General features: G+C 41.0%; 1 protein-coding gene across 1 annotated transcript in view; it reads right to left on the reverse strand.

Moving 5' to 3' along the window:
- Positions 1–20,494, reverse strand: part of LOC135557928 (poly(A) polymerase type 3-like) — a 28,734-nt gene extending 8,240 nt beyond the window's left edge. Inside the window, exons 1-12 of the mRNA XM_064991649.1 lie at positions 20,313–20,494; positions 17,963–18,133; positions 15,930–15,996; positions 15,597–15,678; positions 15,287–15,396; positions 15,091–15,144; positions 14,806–14,917; positions 11,726–11,815; positions 8,515–8,653; positions 4,528–4,600; positions 3,883–4,003; positions 2,464–2,548 (exon numbers count right to left, since the gene is read on the reverse strand). Coding sequence (XP_064847721.1) covers positions 2,464–2,548; positions 3,883–4,003; positions 4,528–4,600; positions 8,515–8,653; positions 11,726–11,815; positions 14,806–14,917; positions 15,091–15,144; positions 15,287–15,396; positions 15,597–15,678; positions 15,930–15,996; positions 17,963–18,133; positions 20,313–20,320 — 1,112 coding nt within the window. The 5' untranslated portion in view covers positions 20,321–20,494. The remainder of the gene's footprint in view (positions 1–2,463; positions 2,549–3,882; positions 4,004–4,527; positions 4,601–8,514; positions 8,654–11,725; positions 11,816–14,805; positions 14,918–15,090; positions 15,145–15,286; positions 15,397–15,596; positions 15,679–15,929; positions 15,997–17,962; positions 18,134–20,312) is intronic.
- Positions 20,495–22,515: the final 2,021 nt, after the last annotated feature.

Raw genomic sequence — 22,515 nt, forward strand, 5'->3', positions numbered from 1 at the left:
TCTCAGCCAGCAACCCAGAGGAATAGGAGTTGTATTTAAGGCAGGGTGTGCTGTCAACAACCCAGAGGAATAGGAGTTGTATTTAAGGCAGGGTGTGCTGTCAACAACCCAGAGGAATAGGAGTTGTATTTAAGGCAGGGTGTGCTGTCAACAACCCAGAGGAATAGGAGTTGTATTTAAGGCAGGGTGTGCTGTCAACAACCCAGAGGAATAGGAGTTGTATTTAAGGCAGGGTGTGCTGTCAACAACCCAGAGGAATAGGAGTTGTATTTAAGGCAGGGTGTGCTGTCAACAACCCAGAGGAATAGGAGTTGTATTTAAGGCAGGGTGTGCTGTCAACAACCCAGAGGAATAGGAGTTGTATTTAAGGCAGGGTGTGCTGTCAACAACCCAGAGGAATAGGAGTTGTATTTAAGGCAGGGTGTGCTGTCAACAACCCAGAGGAATAAGAGTTGTATTTAAGGCAGAGTGTGCTGTCAACAACCCAGAGGAATAGGAGTTGTATTTAAGGCAGGGTGTGCTGTCAACAACCCAGAGGAATAGGAGTTGTATTTAAGGCAGAGTGTGCTGTCAACAACCCAGAGGAATAGGAGTTGTATTTAAGGCAGGGTGTGCTGTCAACAACCCAGAGGAGTGGTGTGCTTAGCCAGGGTGTACTGTCAACAACCCAGAGGTGGTGTGCTTAGCCAGGGTGTGCTGTAGGCAATATAATCAATTTTTCTGGCCAAGAAAGGGTGGATGGATCAAAGTGATTTGCCAGAAGACTGAGGGTATTTCACATCAAATGGAGCACTCCAGTAATGGACCATTTTGGTAAATGAAGGAGAGGATTGGATCACTAAACTCAGCAAATTGGGCAGCAAAAAAGGCTCTGCATTGTGAAAATAGGTCTACATGTTGATTGGGGCAGCAAAACGCTCTGAAAATAGGTCTACACGTTGATTGGGGCAGCAAAACGCTCTGAAAATAGGTCTACATGTTGATTGGGGTAGCAAAACGCTCTGAAAATAGGTCTACATGTTGATTGGGGCTGCAAAAACGCTCTGAAAATAGGTCTACACGTTGATTGGGGCAGCAAAACGCTCTGAAAATAGGTCTACATGTTGATTGGGGCAGCAAAACGCTCTGAAAATAGGTCTACATGTTGATTGGGGCTGCAAAAACGCTCTGAAAATAGGTCTACATGTTGATTGGGGCAGCAAAAACGCTCTGAAAATAGGTCTACACGTTGATTGGGGCAGCAAAAAGACTCTGCATTGTGAAAATAGGTCTACACGTTGATTGGGGCAGCAAAAAGACTCTGCATTGTGAAAATAGGTCTACACATTGATTGGGGCAGCAAAAAGACTCTGCATTGTGAAAATAGGTCTACACATTGATTGGGGCAGCAAAAAGACTCTGCATTGTGAAAATAGGTCTACACGTTGATTGGGGCAGCAAAAAGACTCTGCATTGTGAAAATAGGTCTACACATTGATTGGGGCAGCAAAAGGAGCAATGCCTCCCTTCCAATGACAGTGCCTCTTGGGTAACAGAACTGTGGCCACTGTCCTATCATCATGCTCTTGCATACCACTGATAAACCAATTTAAAAAACGTATCTAAAACCTATCTAGCTATGTAAGCTATGTAAGAAAGTTTTCTTAACTGACTTGCCTAGTTAAATAAAACTGAAATGTAAAAAAAAATATAATTTGTAAATACATTTCTCTACACACAGATTTCAACACAACATTTCTCTATACACAGATTTGAGCAGAACTGCTAAGTGACAATAGAATCCAGGATGTGAGTTAGTGATCTGGATTCATGTATAGAATTAAACTGAAAGAATGACGCTTTCATTTTTTGGTGTTCCTCACGCGACTTCTGGCTAATGCTAGTGCAACAATTTACGGATTTATCGTGATCAAAAAAACATGTCTACAGAATCAAGACTAACAAGAAATACATTGTGCAAATTGTGAACTAAAGCATTTTATTTGGGATTTGATAAGACAATATAACAAGACAAGGAAAACCAGGAGATGGTTTAATATAGGAAACTGTACAACTGCAGTACCTACCTTTTAGTAAAATATACAAAACATCAAATATTGAGTTGTGCTTACATTAGAGGCACAGTCTATACTAAATATTACTGAGACACTGGGCTTCAGGCCCTGCATAACGTTAACATAGTATTTGCGTTTATGATAATTGTTTTGTGAATCAAAGAGGATGCTTAGGTAAGAAGAAAGATTATTTTGAGTCTTGTATGACAGCCTGAAGTGTATATTTAATAATACAAGTAAGTTAAACTGAAGGAGTGGATTACATATACAGTTGAATATAAAAGACGAAAAGGAGAGCTTCACATTTACTGAAAAGTACGTTGGTATGTTTAGAAAATAGAAACCTTTATTGAAATAGTTGGTTTGTCTCACCATGTGTGTCCCACAGGATAAGCTGCTTAATACATACTTGTATTTCTGAAAGAAGTTTGGTGCTTCAAATAGTTTGGACCACTCTGCTTTATTCTGCAAAATTTCATCTGTGATGGACAGACCTGTGGGAGGAAGGAAACCTTGTTTACCAACAGGGAGAAGGAGGAAGGAAACCTTGTTTAGCAACAGGGAGAATGAGGAAGGAAACCTTGTTTAGCAACAGGGAGAATGTGGAAGGAAACCTTGATAACCAACAGGGAGAACCAAAGGGAAACTTGTTAACCAACGAGAACCAAAGTGAAACTACCATCGCTCAGTCAGACTGCTCTATTAAATCAAAATTAAATTAATTAGATCATAATAACACACAGAAATATGAGCCTTAGGTCATTAATATGGTCAAATCCGGAAACTATCATTTCGAAAACAAAACGTTTATTCTTTCAGTGAAATATGGAACCGTTCCGTATTTTATCTAACAGGTGGCATCCATAAGTCTAAATATTGCTGTTACATTGCACAACATTCAATGTTATGTCATAATTACGTAAAATTCTGGCAAATTAGGCGGCCCAAACTGTTGCATATACCCCGACTCTGGGTGCAATGAACGCAAGAGAAGTGACACAATTTCACCTGGTTAATATTGCCTGCTAACCTGGATTTCTTTTAGCTAAATATGCAGGTTTAAAAATATACACTTCTGTGTATTGATTTTAAGAAAGGCATTGATGTTTATGGTTAGGAACACGTTGGAGCAACGACAGTCCTTTTTCACGAATACGCACCGATTATATGCAACGCAGGACACGCTAGATAAACTAGTAATATCATCAACCATGTGATGTTAACTAGTATTTATGATTGATTGATTGTTTTTTATAAGATAAGTTTAATGCTAGCTAGCAACTTACCTTGGCTTACTGCATTTGCATAACAGGCATGCTCCTCGTGGAGTGCAATGTAATCAGGTGGTTAGAGCGTTGGACTAGTTAACCGTAAGGTTGCAAGAGTGAATCCCCGAGCTGACAAGGTTAAAATCTGTCATTCTGTCCCTAAACAACGCAGTTATCCCACCGTTTCTAGACTGTCATTGAAAATAAGAATGTGTTCTTAACCGACTTGCCTAGTTAAACAAAAGGTGTAAAAAAGAAAAAAGAAAACTTGAAATCGCCCATTCCGATTAATCGGTCGACATCTATTTGGAACCCCTTCAAAAATAACTAAAAAAGGCCAGACTAGATGGAATTTACTTGATATGCATGCAAAACTTACATTTGATGAAACTTCCCTTTGACATCAATGTATCATTTATGTGAATGTTTGAGTGAGTTTCTCACTCAAGTCTCTGAAGTTAGGACACTGATCTGAGGGGTTTTGTATAAAAAGAGCACAGAGGGTCCTGTGGATGCAACAGTTTGTGTATAAAAGTTAGAAATCGGGACGGCCAACGGACCCTGTTTGAACTCGTCCACCATGACAGCCCGTGTGGAGACAGAGACGTTGTAGGTGGAGTTCTGCTGGGGGTAGGCTGGTGTGATGATGGGCATCAGGTGGTACCGGTCACTGGGGGTCACCTGGAACACCACAGTGACACATTCTCAGAGTTATATCCTACATGGGAATATAGGGCTTCTAGCGGGGTAGGAGTCAATTTCATTTCAATTCAATCATATCTTACATGGGAATATAGGGCCTCTAGCAGGGTAGGAGTCAATTTCATTTCAATTCAGTCAGTTGTATGATATATTAAGCCTCAAATGCAGTTGAATCAAATGGTTTGTAGTGGAACAGATTAAATAAGTAACTGACTCAGGGGTTCATCTCACAGGTAAAACCCCTGGCCCTAGACTTTCATTGGTTGATAAAAGTGGGATGTGTCTGTGTCTTGGAGGAACGGGTGTTTATAACAGCTTTAAAAAAATACATAAATAAATACAAATATTTAGTTATTCGAAAAATAAACCCCCCCCCCCCCCCCCCCCTTTAGTTGGCAGCTCAGCTAGTAAAATGCTCTAGGCAGTTAAGTTCATGTTTTTGACAGTCCTTGATGTATTAGTGTTGCTCAGGAAAGGACTTGTATCAGCATGACCAACATTACCCTGGGGTCCCAGACTGGCAGGTTCAGGTTGCAGTCCTCTGGCTGCTTCAGGAGAACAGGGTTGGGCCATTCCCTGCAACACAACACAATTCAAGTTCAGTGTGATGATACAGACCAAGTATAGCATCAGTCAGCCCATCCTTTGCACTAGCCATCTTGTTTCGCTATGTTCCTATGAAATACAGGAGTAATTAAGGCTGCCAAAAGCACCAAGGACTGAGAAAATGTGATGACAATCAAGGGTTTCTCTGGATCAAAAAGGGCAGGGGGGCATGGAAATAAGGACCGTCGGCACGGCTACACTGTAGAGGCCTCCATCTTGGCACTGTAGAGATATTGCATTCTTAAGCCAATTGCCCCAATTCTATAAATATCTCCATAGAGCAAAGTTGTAATTTTTTTTTTTTTTTTAAAGCTAATTTTCTGCAATTCTACACATTTTGCCATGGAGCTGAGTGAAAATGTTGCAGTTTTAAAAGATGTTTCCTGCAATTCTGTGCATTTCGCCATGGATAATGCTGTGTTCTTTTGCTCAAACATAACAAAATGAACACAGCTAAATTCATTGTTTTTGGAATTTTCAATTCTCCGACTGTCTAGCTTTTATTTTGGTGATTGTTAGTTCTGAAAGACTAGATTATATAAAATAAAAAAAAGTAGAATGTAGAAAAGATAACCTGTGGTTTTAGTCCTTTGAGTTTACACAAAGCTTTTAGACGACCCGAAAATCAATTGAGGCAGCCCCCTAAGGACTCGAATGGCAGAACAATCCCTGACCATAATATAGAAAGGGTGTCTATTAAAGGGTGTCTATTAGGTGGGAAATGCTTTGGCCCTGAATTTTCTTATTTAAAAGACAAATACATAAAACAGTTGCTGGAAAATGACAGGGAGCAAAAAAAAATATATATATATTTTTTTAAATTGCTAAAAAAAATATATATGTATATATTAATTGATAGAAATGGATTTGACAGTCATGCTTATTGGTCAATAGTGGGACTGTTTAGTATAATGGAGTGGAATTAAATTGACTTTCCTTAGTTATCATGCATCTATTTATAGTTGGATTCTAGCTTAAAACATACTTGTTCAGGTTACCTGTGGGTCTAATGGCAAGGTGCACGCGTGATAAGTGTGGTGGGTAATGTTCGGTTCTGAACAAACAGAGTAGAAAAAGCTCAAACCAAGTTTAATCACCCACTGGGTCATACCGCTGCAGAGACATGATTCCTCAGAAACTGGTCTGCCTTATCAAGAACTGACACTACACTGTTGCCCTTTGCCTCCCTCCTTAGGAACATTCATATTCAACAATAACATATTTTAACAGAATAAGATCTTTCTGCACTCTCCCTTTTCTCACTCAGGACCTTTCCACTTCACTCAGTAACTTTCCACACACCTAGTTCCTATTTACCTTCCTTGACATCTATCATACTGTGTACATTCCTTATACATGTGACGTAATCAATAAGTTCTGGTATGCATATTTTGAGCAGGATTTATCCTGGAGCTCCTCAGCTGGTTGCTGCACGATTAAAAAGAGCTACTCATTTTTTTTCTCTCTCTCTCTCTCAACTGGTAATTGAAGTGCACCTCCCAGTCACCATTTAAGTGCAGGCAACATGCAATCAGCGAGTGACCCATTACTTTACAATGTGAACTGGAGGCAGTATGCATTTCGAAAACACACTTAAAATGGTTTGAAACCTGATTTTTTTTTATTTATTAGGCATGTCTTACCTTGCTTCAAATTAGCCTATAAGCAAAATCTGACAATTGAAACGTTTGAGGTAAATAATATATTTTTTTACATAGGCGACGCGTGAGTTTCAAGTTTACAATTGCTCCTACCATTTTATATGCCAGTTATGATCATATGCCCATTTTCATGGAAGAGTTTCATTTCAATAATAATGTAATAATCACTGTCATATGGTTAATCATACAATTATAGAAGTAAAGTAATGAGGGACCGTCATCCTCTGCCATATGGACACAGTGATACATCGTGATTCATTGGCGGCAACAACAAAAAAAAATTAAAAAATGTATTAAGAAAACATTCTTATTTACTATTGACGGCCTATACCGGCCAAACCTGGATGACGCTTGGCCAATTGTGCGCCGCCCTATGGGACTCCCAATCACGACCGGTTGTGATACAGCCTGGAATCGAACCTGTAATGATGCATCAAGCCCTGAGATGCAGTGCCGTAGACCGCTAGGCCACTCGGGAGACTAAAGAAATGAGAGCATGGAACTCATAGCCTATAGGGCAATGTGGCCGTAAGTCTATAACTTTCATTGATCTTTCACACTGAGGACGGGTGATTATCCAGACATTGTTGGAAATATTTTTACAAATAGCTTACTGTGAGGAACTATAGTTTTAAAATATAATTTTCGATTAATGTAAAAAAAACATATGTATAAAAAAAAACAACACTTTCCTACATAGCAGGCCAGGTACAGGTACTAGGTACGCTCTCTCAACATTATCAGGACAGAGAAACCAGACACATATCCGTTGCTCACCAAATATAAGACGATGGGGGGGGGGGGGAATACAAAAAATAAAACATGGAAAAATCTCTTAAATGATGGTTACGAAATAAACCAAAAGTTATTTCTCACAAGTGTAGCAAGTTGTGAGCTCTGCAAATGTTTCCACTCTGAGAATGAGATCGGTAAATGACTAATTAATACATGCATCAACAACTGATGGGGATTAACGGTACATTAATTCCTCTTGGTCAAAGTTATGTTAAAGTATTATGAATTATGAATTATTTTATTTAGTATAGACAGGAGTAATTATATAATTTAGGCAAATTTCCAATTTAATTTCCTACTGGACCCGCCACGACACCCTTAGACCCACCACCACTACACCCTTAGACCCACCACGACACCCACCACTACACCACTAGACCCACCACTATACCATTAGACCCACCACTACACCAGTTCTCTCCTGTTCTATTAGACCCACCACCACTACACCCTTAGACCCACCACTACACCACTAGACCCACCACTACATCATTAGACCCACCACTACACCATTAGACCCACCACTACACCATTAGACCCACCACTACACCATTTCTCTCCTGTTCTATTAGACCCACCACTACACCCACCACTACACCATTTCTCTCCTGTTCTATTAGACCCACCACTACACCATTTCTCTCCTGTTCTATTAGACCCACCACTACACCACTAGACCCACCACTACACCATTTCTCTCCTGTTCTAGTAGACCAACCACTACACCATTTCTCTCCTGTTCTATTAGACCCACCACTACACCACTAGACACACCACTACACCATTTCTCTCCTGTTCTATTAGACCCACCACTACACCATTTCTCTCCTGTTCTATTAGACCCACCACTACACCACTAGACCCACCACTACACCATTTCTCTCCTGTTCTAGTAGACCCACCACTACACCATTTCTCTCCTGTTCTATTAGACCCACCACTACACCATTTCTCTCCTGTTCTATTAGACCTACCACTACACCATTTCTCTCCTGTTCTATTAGACCCACCACTACACCATTTCTCTCCTGTTCTATTAGACCCACCACTACACCATTTCTCTCCTGTTCTATTAGACCCACCACTACACCATTTCTCTCCTGTTCTATTAGACCCACCACTATATCAACTTTCTTTCGTTGTCCAGAAGACAAATATAGTCCTAGTCATATCAGAAACCCATCCTAGTCGTTTCAACTTTAGATTCTCCCTCGCTTTCTAAGTTTCTAACAGAAACGCTATCAGATGCTCCGTTTAGAATGGTGTTTTCCTAGACACGCTGTTTCCAATGGTGTTTGGCATCACGGAAACCCCTCGTTCATAAACACCTCAGACAAAAACCGACACGTCACTGGCAAAGCACAGGAAAACAAATGACCATCTGAAAACAGGTCACAGAGATCCGCCTGAAAGAGAGAGACGTCTCACCACTTAGAGAAGACGAGGAAAAACTTGTGTACGAGGGTGGAGGCCACGGCGTTGGGGTAGAGCTGGCAGGTCCTGGCTACCAGCATGGCCCAGGAGACTCCACCCAGGAAGCCCAGGATATTACTGTAGATGTTATGGCCTGGAAGAGAACAATAACATAACATTAGGTGTGTGTGTGTATATGTATATATATATATATATATATATAATGGTGTTGGGTAGAGCTGGCAGGTCCTGGCTACCAGCATGGCCCAGGAGACACCACCCAGGAAATTACTGTAGATGTTATGGCCTGGAAGAGAACAATAACATTATATATATATATATATATATATATATATATACACACACAAAATGGTGTTGGGTAGAGCTGGTGGGTCCTGGCTACCACTAAGAGGTTAGATTTGTTGTTGCCCTACAGGCGGTTGGCAGAATAGAGGTGAGTTGTTGTAGTCGTAACAGCAGTACATACATTAGGGGTGTGAACGTTTAAACGGAAGAAGAGAAATACCACCAACAGGTCCCAATCATGAGAACAATGTGGCGGTAGGGGAGAGAGGAGGCAGGGAAACAGCCCTTTCCTTAAGAAAAGTCAGAGGAGTGAGTAAACCCCAACTTAGTTATAAATCACCTGTTAAAAATGTGCCAGGATTTATAAACACATCCATAAATATCTTCATAAATGAGACAGATCCTGGTTCTGTTGAGTGTTTGTTTAATAGTGATTCCGTGAGCTCGAAGATTCACACAACATCTGTCAGATAAAGCGATTTCACCAATTCAACGGTTTTTCAATCTTTCGCCATGATGTAACAACTCTCCGGGATATCTCAGATTGTATTTAGTGTTTACACTGTTCTAAACGGTCAGGATTCTTTAGAGGGCTAATCTATAGGTCCACCAAACACATGTAAAAATCTAACAGCCACTCAGACTTTTAACCAGATAAAATATTTTTATTACGCTAAAATTAAACCAACAAAACACAACAAAAAAATGATCCTTTGTAAATGTTCCTAAAAACAAACGTATTTCTAGTGAGAAATAAATGTGGTATATTGTTTCAATTTTTTTGTGACCAAAAGATCACAGATCCAGCCAGGCACTGGCAGGTGGAGGGTGTTTTAGGACCTGCTAATCTAACACACCTGTTTGACAGACACTGGCCTAATACGTACCCAGCGCCAACTCCTCATACCCTCCTTCTTAATATAAGGCTACAATCATCCCCACAAGTAGACCAAGCTTGTATAACCACCATCTAAGTATCCTGTGAGCATGTCCTGTTTAGCTGTTGTAACGTAACTTACTTGGGCCTATATTTCAGTATCAAACATTCATTTGTTTGTGTCATCACACAGCATACGAGTCATTCATGCCTTTAAATACAAAAAGTATTTTTGGTTTTAAAATAAAATAGGGGGGGGGGGGGGGGCCTTAAATAATTAAAGAAATAAATTGCAACATGTCAGCTAAAGCAACTGTATCATCTTTCCTGTAATGAAGCTTTGGAAGCCTGTTAGAATAGATCCTCTGGGATTACTTATAATTTGTTCAGTGTTGTTTACACTGTTCCAGACAGTGGCACACATACCCATGCAGGCTCAGAGAAGCAGCCTACCCATCTTCCTGCAGGCTCAGAGAAGCAGCCTACCCATCTTCTTCCAGGCTCAGAGAAGCAGCCTACCCATCTTCTTCCAGGCTCAGAGAAGCAGCCTACCCATCTTCCTGCAGGCTCAGAGAAGCAGCCTACCCATCTTCTTCCAGGCTCAGAGAAGCAGCCTACCCATCTTCTTCCAGGCTCAGAGAAGCAGCCTACCCATCTTCTTCCAGGCTCAGAGAAGCAGCCTACCCATCTTCTTCCAGGCTCAGAGAAGCAGCCTACCCATCTTCCTGCAGGCTCAGAGAAGCAGCCTACCCATCTTCTTCCAGGCTCAGAGAAGCAGCCTACCCATCTTCCTGCTGTCCTATTTTAGAAAAACCCTCGCACCAACTACATTTCACATGGCCAGTGGATTCTCCAGTAGTTTCCATAAACCATGTCTAATGTCTTCCACACATGACTTGTCCGGCCCAAATCAATCCTCAGAATTTGAGTCTGGCCAGGTATAAGACCAGGATGGGCAGTCGAGACCAGCCGGGTGGTCAGAGAATGACAACTTTAATTCACTTGGAATTTTATTTATCGTTTTAAATGGAAAACCCGATTAAAAACGGCAGTTTCAAAGCGGAAAGAAAAATATATATATTCATCACATCTATAGTATTCAAGCCGATTCACATTTGATGGTAAGTGAGCTATTTGGCCGTACATGAATGATCACCAGGCACCAGTGTAATTTAGCTTGTCCTTGATGGTTCTGCCTCGTCTCCCAATAAGCTTGGCGAATCCTATGCCATATCACTAACAGCCATCTAGCTTCTAAATATAACTAAAGGGTTGGGGGTCGAAGGGGATGTTTTTTGATTGGGCTTAGTTTTACACAATTTAAAAAATGAAAATAACTACAGTCACAGCTAGAGAATCAGATTCAGTACCTGCACCTGACTGGCCTTACATGCCAGTGAGTGACTCGCTCTGCGGCTTTCATTGTCTTGCTGTTCCCGCAAGTCAGAATTATGATTGGAAAGTCAGAATTATGATTGGAAAGTCAGAATTATGATTGGAAAGTCAGAATTATGATTGGAAAGTCAGAATTATGATTGGAAAGTCAGAATTATGATTGGAAAGTCAGAATTATGATTGGAAAGTCAGAATTATGATTGGAAAGTCAGAATTATGATTGGAAAGGCAGAATTATGATTGGAAAGTCAGAATTATGATTGGAAAGGCAGAATATGCAAGCCAAACAAAATCACCATGGCAATGAGGCTTGAGGTTACTTTTAGGCAGGATAGTCCTGTTTAGGAAATAGGAGCTCAGTTTGGGCCCAGCGTGTTGACATGTCATTAGTTGATTGTTTGTATGAAAAGAGGGCAAGGTGAGAATGAGTGAGATACTCCCAACCTGTCTAGCCACAACAGTCTCAGTCACTCAGTGTTACACAGCCCACACACACACAAACGGGGACCGACACATACAAGCAGGTGAACACACACACACACACACACGAGCTTATGGAAGATACTGACTCAACACACACAGTTCTGTTTTCCACCAAGACAAATGACTGCGCTCCTATGCAACAGCAATACTACAGATCCAACTCACGTTTAGCCCACAGCTTGATGGTCCTCAGAGTCAGTCTGAAGTTCTCAATGTTGGGTACAAGATGGAGGATCTCATCTGTAACTCTGCAACCTGAAAACACAATGTCAAGTCATTATTGTCCCCAACTAACCTACAGTCACAATAGAGACAGACTGTTAGGCTACAACGTATCCCCGTAACTAACCCACAGTCACAATAGAGACAGACTGTTATGCTACAATGTATCCCCGTAACTAACCCACAGTCACAATAGACTGTTATGCTACAATGTATCCCCGTAACTAACCCAGTCGCCATAGAGACAGACTGTTATGCTACAATGTATCCCCGTAACTAACCCACAGTCACAATAGAGACAAACTGTTATGCTACAATGTATCCCCGTAACTAACCCACAGACTGTTATGCTACAATGTATCCCCGTAACTAACCCACAGTCACAATAGAGACAGACTGTTATGCTACAACGTATCCCCGTAACTAACCCACAGTCACAATAGAGACAGACTGTTATGCTACAACGTATCCCCGTAACTAACCCACAGTCACAATAGAGACAGACTATTATGCTACAACGTATCCCTGTAACTAACCCAGTCGCCATAGAGACAGACTGTTAGGCTACAACGTATCCCCGTAACTAACCAACAGTCACAATAGAGACAGACTGTTATGCTACAACGTATCCCCGTAACTAACCCAGTCACAATAGAGACAGACTGTTATGCTACAACGTATCCCTGTAACTAACCCAGTCGCCATAGAGACAGACTGTTATGCTACAACGTATCCCCGTAACTAACCCAGTCGCCATAGAGACAGACTGTTAGGCTACAACATATCCCCGTAACTAACCCAATCACAATAGAGACAGACTGTTATGCTACAACGTATCCCCGTAACTAACCCACAGTCACAATAGAGACAGACTGTTAGGCTACAATGTATCCCCGTAACTAACCCAGTCGCCATAGAGACAGACTGTTATGCTACAACGTATCCCCGTAACTAACCCACAGTCACAATAGAGACAGACTGTTAGGCTACAACGTATCCCCGTAACTAACCCACAGTCACAATAGAGACAGACTGTTATGCTACAACATATCCCCGTAACTAACCCACAGTCACAATAGAGACAGACTGCTATGCTACAACGTATCCCCGTAACTAACCCAGTCGCCATAGAGACAGACTGTTAGGCTACAACAACGCAGAGAGAACACTTGAAACCTACAACACAGCAGTTGCTTTCAACCAGCTGTAGTTACGGTTAGCGGTGAGTCAACAACCAAATTGTTAAGAGGCCTTTCGACCATTCAAAACAGACCGTTTTTAACTTGGATCACTGTAGTGAGATACAATTCAGCAAATTATTTCATCCTAAACGACTTACAGTACAGTAAATACACAGCACATGCAGAACATTTGGAAAGTATTCCAACCCCTTTACCTTTTCTACATTTTGTTATATTTACAGCTTTATTCTAAAATTGATGAAAAAAATATTAATTTAATCCATCTACACACAATACCACATAATGACAAAGCAAAACCAGGTTTTAGAATCATTTGCAAATGTATTCAAAATAAAAACAGAAATACCTTAGTTACGTAAGTATTCAGACCCTTTTTTAATGAGACTCAAAATGGAGCTCAGGTGTATCCTGTTTCCATTGATCATCCGTGAGAGGTTTTAACAACTTGATTGGAGTCCACCGGTGGTAAATTCAATTGATTGGACATGATTTAGAAAGGCACACACCTGTCTATATAAAAAGTCCCACAGTTGACAGTGCATGTCAGAGCAAAATCCAAGCCATGAGGTCGAAGGAATTGTCCGTCTGTAGAGTTCCGAGACAGGATTGTGTTGAGGCACAGATCTAGGGAAGGGTACCAAAACATTTCTGCAGCATTGAAGGTCCCCAGGAACACAGTGGCCTCCAACATTCTTATATGGAACAAGTTTGAAACCACCAAGACCCTTCCTATAGCTGGCCGCATGGCCAAACTGAGCAATCGGGGGAGAAGGTGGGTCAGGAAGGTGACCAAGAACCCGATGGTAACTTTAACAGAGCTCCAGAGTTCCTCTGTGGAGATGGGAAAACCTTCCAGAAGGACATCTATCTCCACAGCGCTCCACCAATTAGGCCATTATGGTAGAGTGGCCAGATTGAAGCCATTCCTCAGTAAAAAGGCATTGCCAAAAGGTACCCAAAGGACCCTCAGGCCATAAGAAACAAGACTCTCTGGTCTGATGAAACCAAGATTGAACTCTTTGGCCTGAATACCAAGCGTTACGTCTGGAGGAAACCTGGCACAATCCCTACGGTGAAGCATAGTGGTGGCAGCATCTTGCTGTGGAGATGTTTTTCAGCGGCAGGGACTGGGAGACTAGTCAGGATCGAGGGAAAGATGAACAGAGAAAAGTACAGAGATCCTTGATGAAAACCTGCTTCAGAACACTCAGGACCCCAGACTGGGGCAAAGGTTCACCTTCCAACAGGACAATGACCCTAAGCACACAGCCAAGACAATGCAGGAGTGGCTTTAGAACAAGTCTCTGAATGTCCTTGAGTGGCCCAGCTAGAGCTCGAACTTGAAGACTTGAAAATAGCTGTGCAGCGATGCTCCCCATCCAACCTGACAGAGCTGGAGAGGATCTGCAGAGAATGATGGGAGAATCTCACCAAATACTGGCGTGCCAAGCTTGTAGTGTCATACCCAAAAAAGACTTGAGGCTTTAATCACTGCCAAAGGTGCTTCAACAAAGCAGAGTAAAGAGTCTGAATACTTTAAAATTAAATTAAATTAGCAAAACAAAATGTGTTTTGTCATTATAGGCTAGTGTGTGTAGATTGAGGGGCAGAAACAATTTAATCAATTTTAGAAAACGGCTATAATATAAAATGTAGAGAAAGTCAAGGGGTCTGAATACTTTCCCGAATACACTGTACATTTTAGTATCTGTGACCCCAGCGGGAACCGAACCCATCACCCTGGTGCTGATAACGCCACACTTTCCCCAACTGAACCACATCAGGAGCCAAGCTCAGAGGATACAAAGAGCTCAGTGTTACCATTGAGACTCCTAATGCAGCGTATGTCAAGGTTCTTCAGCAGCCCGTCATCTCGAAGGTCCAGATTCTCTGGGATTGTTTGCAAAGCCAACCGTGCAAACAGGATGTCGATCTAGAAATACACAACAAACAGTTCATGGACATTTTTTTTTTTTAAAGTGGTACATCTCAATATTGGATGTACAGAACCAGTTTTGCATGGTTTCCTTGCAGTAACGCAAATGTTCACATTTTAGGCGTATAAAGAAATCATGAACAATAAAGAAATATGTTCAAATGTCACACCTCAATGCTGTCGAAAGACAGCTTTATCACCGGGACAAATGCCTCCTCAACAGCCTGGAAAATAAAGACAGAAGTTCATGAACAGTCTGCACCTTGTTCATTTTTGGGTATGAATCTTTACCTCCAACTCTACCAATACCCACTTCACTCTCACCTACTACCAACACAAGTCTCACTCTACCAATACAATGCTCACCCTCAAATCCTTGACTTCCTCCTGCTCCTTCAGCTTGTCCAGGAACGAGGAGAAGAAGTCTGTTCTCTCCACATGTCGAGGAGCCACAAACAGGGCGTCAATGTCTGCCCCTAGAAGACGAGGACAGAAGACCTTGTTTAGATGTAAACTCTGTGGGCATATGTTTTCAGGACTTTTGAACCTGTGTGGTTGGTAGTCGTGTTCAGTAGGTACCAAACAGGAAAATGTTTTGAACTGAAAATTAGCATTCCTGTCGGACAACAACTCTTATACTGTAACCTTTGCAGTGAAAAGTGGACATAACATGTACCTTTAGTGTGAACTCCTAACCTGTACGACCCAAATGTGAATATCTTCCCTCCAACAGACTCAATCACAGAGGCAGGCAGATTCTAGGAGAAAATAAAACAATCCGTACATACAATCCTTACAAACGGTTGCATCATGGTAGGTAACAGTGCCATGCGGTTTTCATATCAACCAAATATTATCTGCATACCAAAATAGCACACTATTCCCTTTTAGTAGTGCAGAGTCCTGATCAAAAGTGACTCACTACATTTGCAACAGCCATTTTGACGTTATCACCAGACCCCTTGCTGTATCAGAGAACTGTTATATAGTCCGGATGTAAAAATCATACCTTTGTCTCACTGACGTCGCGGATCCATTCCTTCACCAGTGTGTTCAGTTTTCCCAACACGTGTATTCTATGGAAAATAAAAAAGGCACGATTTAGAGGAAGTCTGTGGTACTGTGACGTTTAACCCCTTAGGCAATGTTCACGCCCCTGCTGAAATGAAGTCTGTGGTATTGTGACGTTTAACCCCCTAGGCGATGTTCACGCCCCTGCTGAAATGAAGTCTGTGGTATTGTGACCTTTAACCCCCTAGTCGATGTTCACGCCCCTGCTGAAATGTAATTAGCATAATAAAAAAATACCTCTCTCGCTTAAACTGGTGTATTTGTTTAGGATTATTTTTATTATGCTAATTTGATTTCAGCATATATATATATATTTTTTTTTTTTTGCATTGGATGCGTCTCCATCCACCGCATCCGTTGATGCTGCATCCGAGGTGGCAGAGCTAGAGTGGTGTTTGTCCGACTATGAGACACCCCGAAAATAAATATTCTCAACTGGCAGTTTCATTAAATATTACCCACAAAACACCAGTGTCAACGTCAACAGTGAAGAGGCGACGCCGGGATGCTGGCCTTCTAGGCAGAGTTGCAAAGAAAAATCAATATCTCAGACTGGCCAATGAAAAGAAAAGATTAAGATGGGCAAATGAACACAGACACTAGACAGAAGGACACTGCCTATCCCGGAGTCGCCTCTTCCCTGTTGACGTTGAGACTGGTGTTTTGTGGGTAATATTTAATGAAGCTGCCAGTTAAGGACTTGTTTGAGAAAAAGACGCCTCGCTAGACACTCGAATGTACTTGTCCTCTTGCTCAGTTGTGCACCGGGGCCTCCCACTCCTCGTTCTATTTTGGTTAGAGCCAGTTTGCGCTGTTCTGGGAAGGGAGTAGTACAAACAGTTGTACGAGATCTTCAGTTTCTTGGCAATTTCTCACATGAAAGATCCTTCATTTCTCAAAACAAGAATAGACTGACGAGTTTCAGAAGAAATGTCTTTGTTTCTGGTCATTTTGAACCTGTAATCGAACCCACAAATGCTGATGCTCCAGATACTCAACTAGTCTAAAAAAGGCCCGCTTTATTGCTTCTTTAATCAGAACAGTTTCCAGCTGTGCTAACATAATTGCAAAAGTGTTTTCTAATGATCAATTAGCCTTTGAAATTGATAAACTTGGATTAGCTAACACAACGTGCCATTGGAACACAGGAGTGATGGTTGCTGATAATGGGCCTCTGTACGCCTATGTAAATATTCAATTTTTTAAATTTAAAAAAGCAATTTCCAGCTACAATAGTCATTTACAACATTAACAATGCCTACACTGTATTTCTGATCAATTTGACGTTATTTTAAAATGGACCAAAAAAAAGGTGCTTTTCTTTCAAAAGCAAGGACATTTCTAAGTGAGCGCAAACTTTTGAGCGGTAGTACATATTTCTATTATCTTTGAGATATAGGACAGACATTATAGACCGTTTCAGGGGAGAGGAGGTGGGATGAATGAGCCAATTGTAACAGCAGTAAAGCCAAATAGATATATTAGACATTTTCTATGACCTTGAAAAATACATCATAAATAACTATAGAAGTATGTCACTTTATAACCACGGCAGGTAACCTAGTATTTAAGAGCGTTGAGCCAGTAACCCGAAAGGTCGCTCGAGCGAATCCCCGAGCTGACGAGGTAAAAAAAAAATAGTTCTGCCCCTGAACAAGGCAGTTAACCCACGGTTCCCCTGAACAAGGCAGTTAACCCACGGTTCCCCTGAACAAGGCAGTTAACCCACGGTTCCCCTGTAGGCAGTCGTAAATAGGATTTTTTTCATAACTGACTTGCCTTGTTAAAACGTGTAACTAAAAATAAATAAATATATTAAATACAGTTTACCAAGTACTGACTGAAACCCCAACATAAGACTAATTGGCTGATGTACTGGAAAAAGATATTGGATAAAGTTCTCCTCCTCCTCACAGGCCGTGACACTAGCTGATATAACTTGTGTCCATTTACTAGTGACAACCATCCTACCTGCGTTGTAGTTCCAGCTCCTCTTCAAACACCCCGTACGGTTTCAGGGCCTCAGTCAGCCTGTGTGTGAGGACAAGGTCAGCCTCCTTAGCTTGGACCAGGCTTATAGGAGAAGTGATCCCATAGTGCTTGGGAGTCTCCCGACCCAACGACGCCTGGTTAGCAGTTGGACTGTAAAACAGGACAGGACAGATGTGTTTGTGATCTGAATAAATGTATGTGCCATGTAACAAATGTTACTAGGAATTTATCTTGGTATTGTACAAAGAAACATCCACACATCAACACAACCCATACAGGAAGTGCCTAACGGCATCACAGCACATACAAATGTTGCGTGTAGTGTGTCTTTTAAAGTTAGTTCTATACTGACTACGTAGCATACATTGCCTGCTGTGGTTTCTGTGGGTGTGGTGGTAGAGAAAAACAGACATAGCTATACATCTTCATATTGGACTCTGGGGGAAAAACACAGAAGTTTCTCAATGGATTCTGATGATGTCATGCCTCATATTATCTAGAATGTTTTGACTCAACAGAACCACCAAGGACATAGTCAACATCAACTTGGTGACCTTCTGTAATGTTACAGTTTGATGTTGACATGATATTACAGAGGCCTAACATGCTGACCAGACGAGGCATGCATGTGTCCACCATCGAGCGCATGCTGGTTTTGTCCACCCACACCAGACACGATTAGGACACGCAGGTTGAAATATCAAAACAAACCCTGAACCAACTATATTAACTTTGGGGACAGGTCGCTTGTTGCTGCTAGCTAATTTGTCCTGGGATATAAACAGTTGTTATTTTACCTGAAATGCACAAGGTCCTCTACTCCGACAATTAATCCACAGACAAAAGGTTAAAAACAGTTTGTTTCTAGCAATCTCTACTCCTTCAGGCTTATTCTTCTTCAGGACTTTATATGAAGGTTGGCAACCAACTTTTCTTTTTTATACCTTTATTCAACTAGGCAAGTCAGTTAAGAACAAATACTTATTTTCAATAACGATCTAGGAACGGTGGGCTAACTGCCTGTTCAGGGGCAGAACGACAGATTTGTACCTTGTCAGCTCGGGGGTTTGAACTTGCAGCCTTCCGGTTACTCGTCCAACGCTCTCATGTGGTCAGCATGTGAGAGGACATATTTTTGCACTGGTGACCCATGACAAACCAAAACATAACATGCTGACCACACCGCTCGTGTCACAAAATAAATGTAAACATGCATGTTATTCAATAATTGCACCCACACTGCTCACGTCCGTCTGAATAGCCAGGTGCTAAAATAGAACTTGGTTCTATTTGTGACACTTGACACGCTGCAAGTCCCTCCTCTCCCATTTCCTCATTGGTTTTGAGGAGCATATACCCACGTGGGTGATTGAAAGTCGAACTGAGATCCACACTCCAGTTGTTGGTGGTAATGCACCTTAAAGTTGGTGGCCTACTGCCATATAAAGTACGAAGAAGCTTGAAGGACGAGAGATTACTAGAAAACACTAGAAAACAAACGTTTACCTGTGGATTAATTGTCGGAGTAGAAGACTTTGCATTTCAGGTAAAATGACAACCCATTGTTTATTTCCCATGACAAATTTGCAAGCAACAACAAACTAGCTATCTACATTTCTAAATGTTTAATGCTTTTCGACCTGTTCCCAAATTAATTTCGTTGGTTTTGATATTTCAACATGCGTGTCCGGTGTGGGTGGACAAAACCAGCATGCAAGAGTTACGCCTAGATGTCAGTGGACAAGACTAACCGTGAACAGCCAACTTTCTCAAACTGGCAATGAAAACACATGATATTTTAGCTGTATCTGACATTTAACATAATTGCGGAAAAGAGACAATACAAACGAATTAGAGTAGTAAACAGTAGCGTAACGTTGTTTTTGTTTGCATTTAACCTTTTAACTAAAAGTTTGCAAATGACAAATTTACAAATATCAACTTTACACTTCACTTTGTCACTAGAAAACACGTAGCTAACTAACGTTAAATTGGTTACCGAATCACAATTTACCTACAAACGTCAGCTACGTGCTAGGTGGCGCAAACATAGCACAAAGCTAACGTTGGTTAACGTGTTTTATTATGGCAGCTAAGTCCTGGAAATGCTAACTATTCGTTTGCAACTTCACTTGCCAAGAACGCTTGAATGCATTGGGTTGAAAGTCAGACCCGTACTAACGAAAAGTACTGTAACTAGCTAATACTCAATTGTTTCTATACTATTTCCCGCTACCAAAAATAAATACTTGCCAAACTGGCTCGCCAGCATCGGTAGGCCCAATCCCCTTTCCAAACACATATCTGTCCAAAGTAACGAGATACTTACAGAGCCATTGAAACAACCTCCAGCAAGTCCAATCAACCTTCCCAAAATTCCCTTCTCATACTCGTTTCTTATTATAAAAAATAAAAAGATAGGTATGTTATTTAACCAGCAACCGCGCAATGGGATTTACACCTTTTGTTTCCTCTAAACATGGCGCGTGTTCAAGCTGTGCGGTAAAAATCGCACCGTGAGTGGGTTGTGTTAACGTCATACCGTAGAGCACACTTTTATCACATGGGAACTGTAGTCTTTAAAATAGATGGACATTTTGGCATTTTTATTTTACCAGGTAAATTGACGGAACACATTCTCCTTTACAGCAACGAACTGGGGAATAGTTTCGGGGGAGAGGGGCGATGAATGAGCTAATTGTGAGTTGTGTAGTAAGTACTCTGTAGAGTTATCATTCATCCTTACCCTAGGGTGTCTATTTAGTAATTACACAGTAGTACTCTGTTTTACCTTCAGGGGGTTGAGTCTAATATATACAGTATAACTCATCTGCTGCATAGCCTTCATTTTTGTACTAAACAATAGATGTATTTGAATATCTAGTAGGTGGGTATACAAGGATTACTAAACAATTTTACAAAAACACATTCGCTTGAAGAGTGCAGATGTAAAGTTTGATAACAGAATGATGGTTTGTGCCATCATTCTGTTACTAAACTTTACATCTGCACTGCTCAAGTAAATGTGATTGTTGTTAAAAGTAGTCCTTGTGCATAGTTATGGTTTGTGTAACTTTTGCAATCGTTGGTTTTAGTTTAACATTTTAAAGTGAAATCTAAATCTCAGCGTCACTGTTACCTGGAATAGAATACCACAGTATGAGTCATAATACCCATAACCTTAGCAGTCAAACAAAGAAATGGTTTCACTTGTTTTCCATTAGTTTTTCCCATAGGGGATTCTACAAACATTTAAATTACGGGCCTGTGTTTTGTGTAGGCTTACCCTGATGTTTTGGTAACTGTAAATCTCTCTACCCCCCCCCCCTCCAACAAATGAAATTGTAATTAGCTGCTAATGTGGCTATCATAAAGAAATACAAAATGCCATGATTATCTGGACAAGGCTGTTGAATTGAGGCAAAGGTAAGCGTCTCTGGATTAACTATACATTTAGCTAAATGTAATAATGAATGAATTGGCTGCTGGATCTTTAAATGCACCTGTTAGGGAACGGTGTCAGCTAGAGATGACGTGCAGGATGATTCCAGGGATTTGTAGTTTTGCATGATATCTACTTTGATTCCAATTAGCATTTTAAAATCTGAGCGTAAAGAGCTGAATATATTGATAGGTCACCTAGTCCTAGAGAGATTTACATGGTAGTCAAAACCTCACGCCGGGGTAAACCTACATGAAACACAGCCCTTTAAAGAGTTTCTAAATATCCCTTTATAGGGGGGAAAAAATTATTGGAACCATTTCCCTTGTCTGAAATTCTAACCAAGTGAGAGACTTTATAATTTCTTCAAACAATCAATCTTTATTATAAGATTTGCACATTTTAAGAGCCCCTCAAACAAGAATCTGGTCTCAGCCTTTATAGGAAAATACAACCTCTGTCTACATGGGAGTTTAGCAGGTGTGTGTGTGTGTGAGACCATGGTGGGAACATGGTGTACAAACAAGTGATAAGTGTTGTTACTCCTTTCTGCTGATAGAAATATCGCTGCTGCTCAAACTAGCCTCTGCTCTCTTCGTATCTCCACACAGCTGTGCCCTTGAAAGATACGGAAAGGAATGAATGGACCAAAAAAGTGTGGTCACCCTGAGGCTCTTTGTTTTTTAGCTGCGTGACCAAGCTACTAAGAAACAAGAGGTAAACGCTCTTCTCATATGGGAAAAAAAGACAGTGGAAATGTACAGGTTTAAAGCTTTACAGCATATGTGTATACGGAGCGCTGAGTTTGTAATTTTGCCACGATACCCTGTTTGACCACAAGGTTTTATGGGTATTATGAGTGGGGCTCTATAGCCCAGCTGTTTTCACACCTTTTTTTTTTAGGCTTATCCTGATGTTTTGATAAATGTGTAAATCTCTCTCGGACAAGGTCACTTATAAATGTATTTACCCCCAACAAATGTAAATGCTAATGTGGCTATCATAAAGATTGGAATCATTGAAAAAACTCAAACGCTGTGGGTTTGCAATTGGATTATGTCACGTGCTAGGGTAGGTGTAGCTGAGGCAA

Source organism: Oncorhynchus masou, chromosome 16 (genome assembly GCF_036934945.1).
Source record: "Oncorhynchus masou masou isolate Uvic2021 chromosome 16, UVic_Omas_1.1, whole genome shotgun sequence".
Lineage (NCBI taxonomy): Eukaryota > Metazoa > Chordata > Actinopteri > Salmoniformes > Salmonidae > Oncorhynchus > Oncorhynchus masou.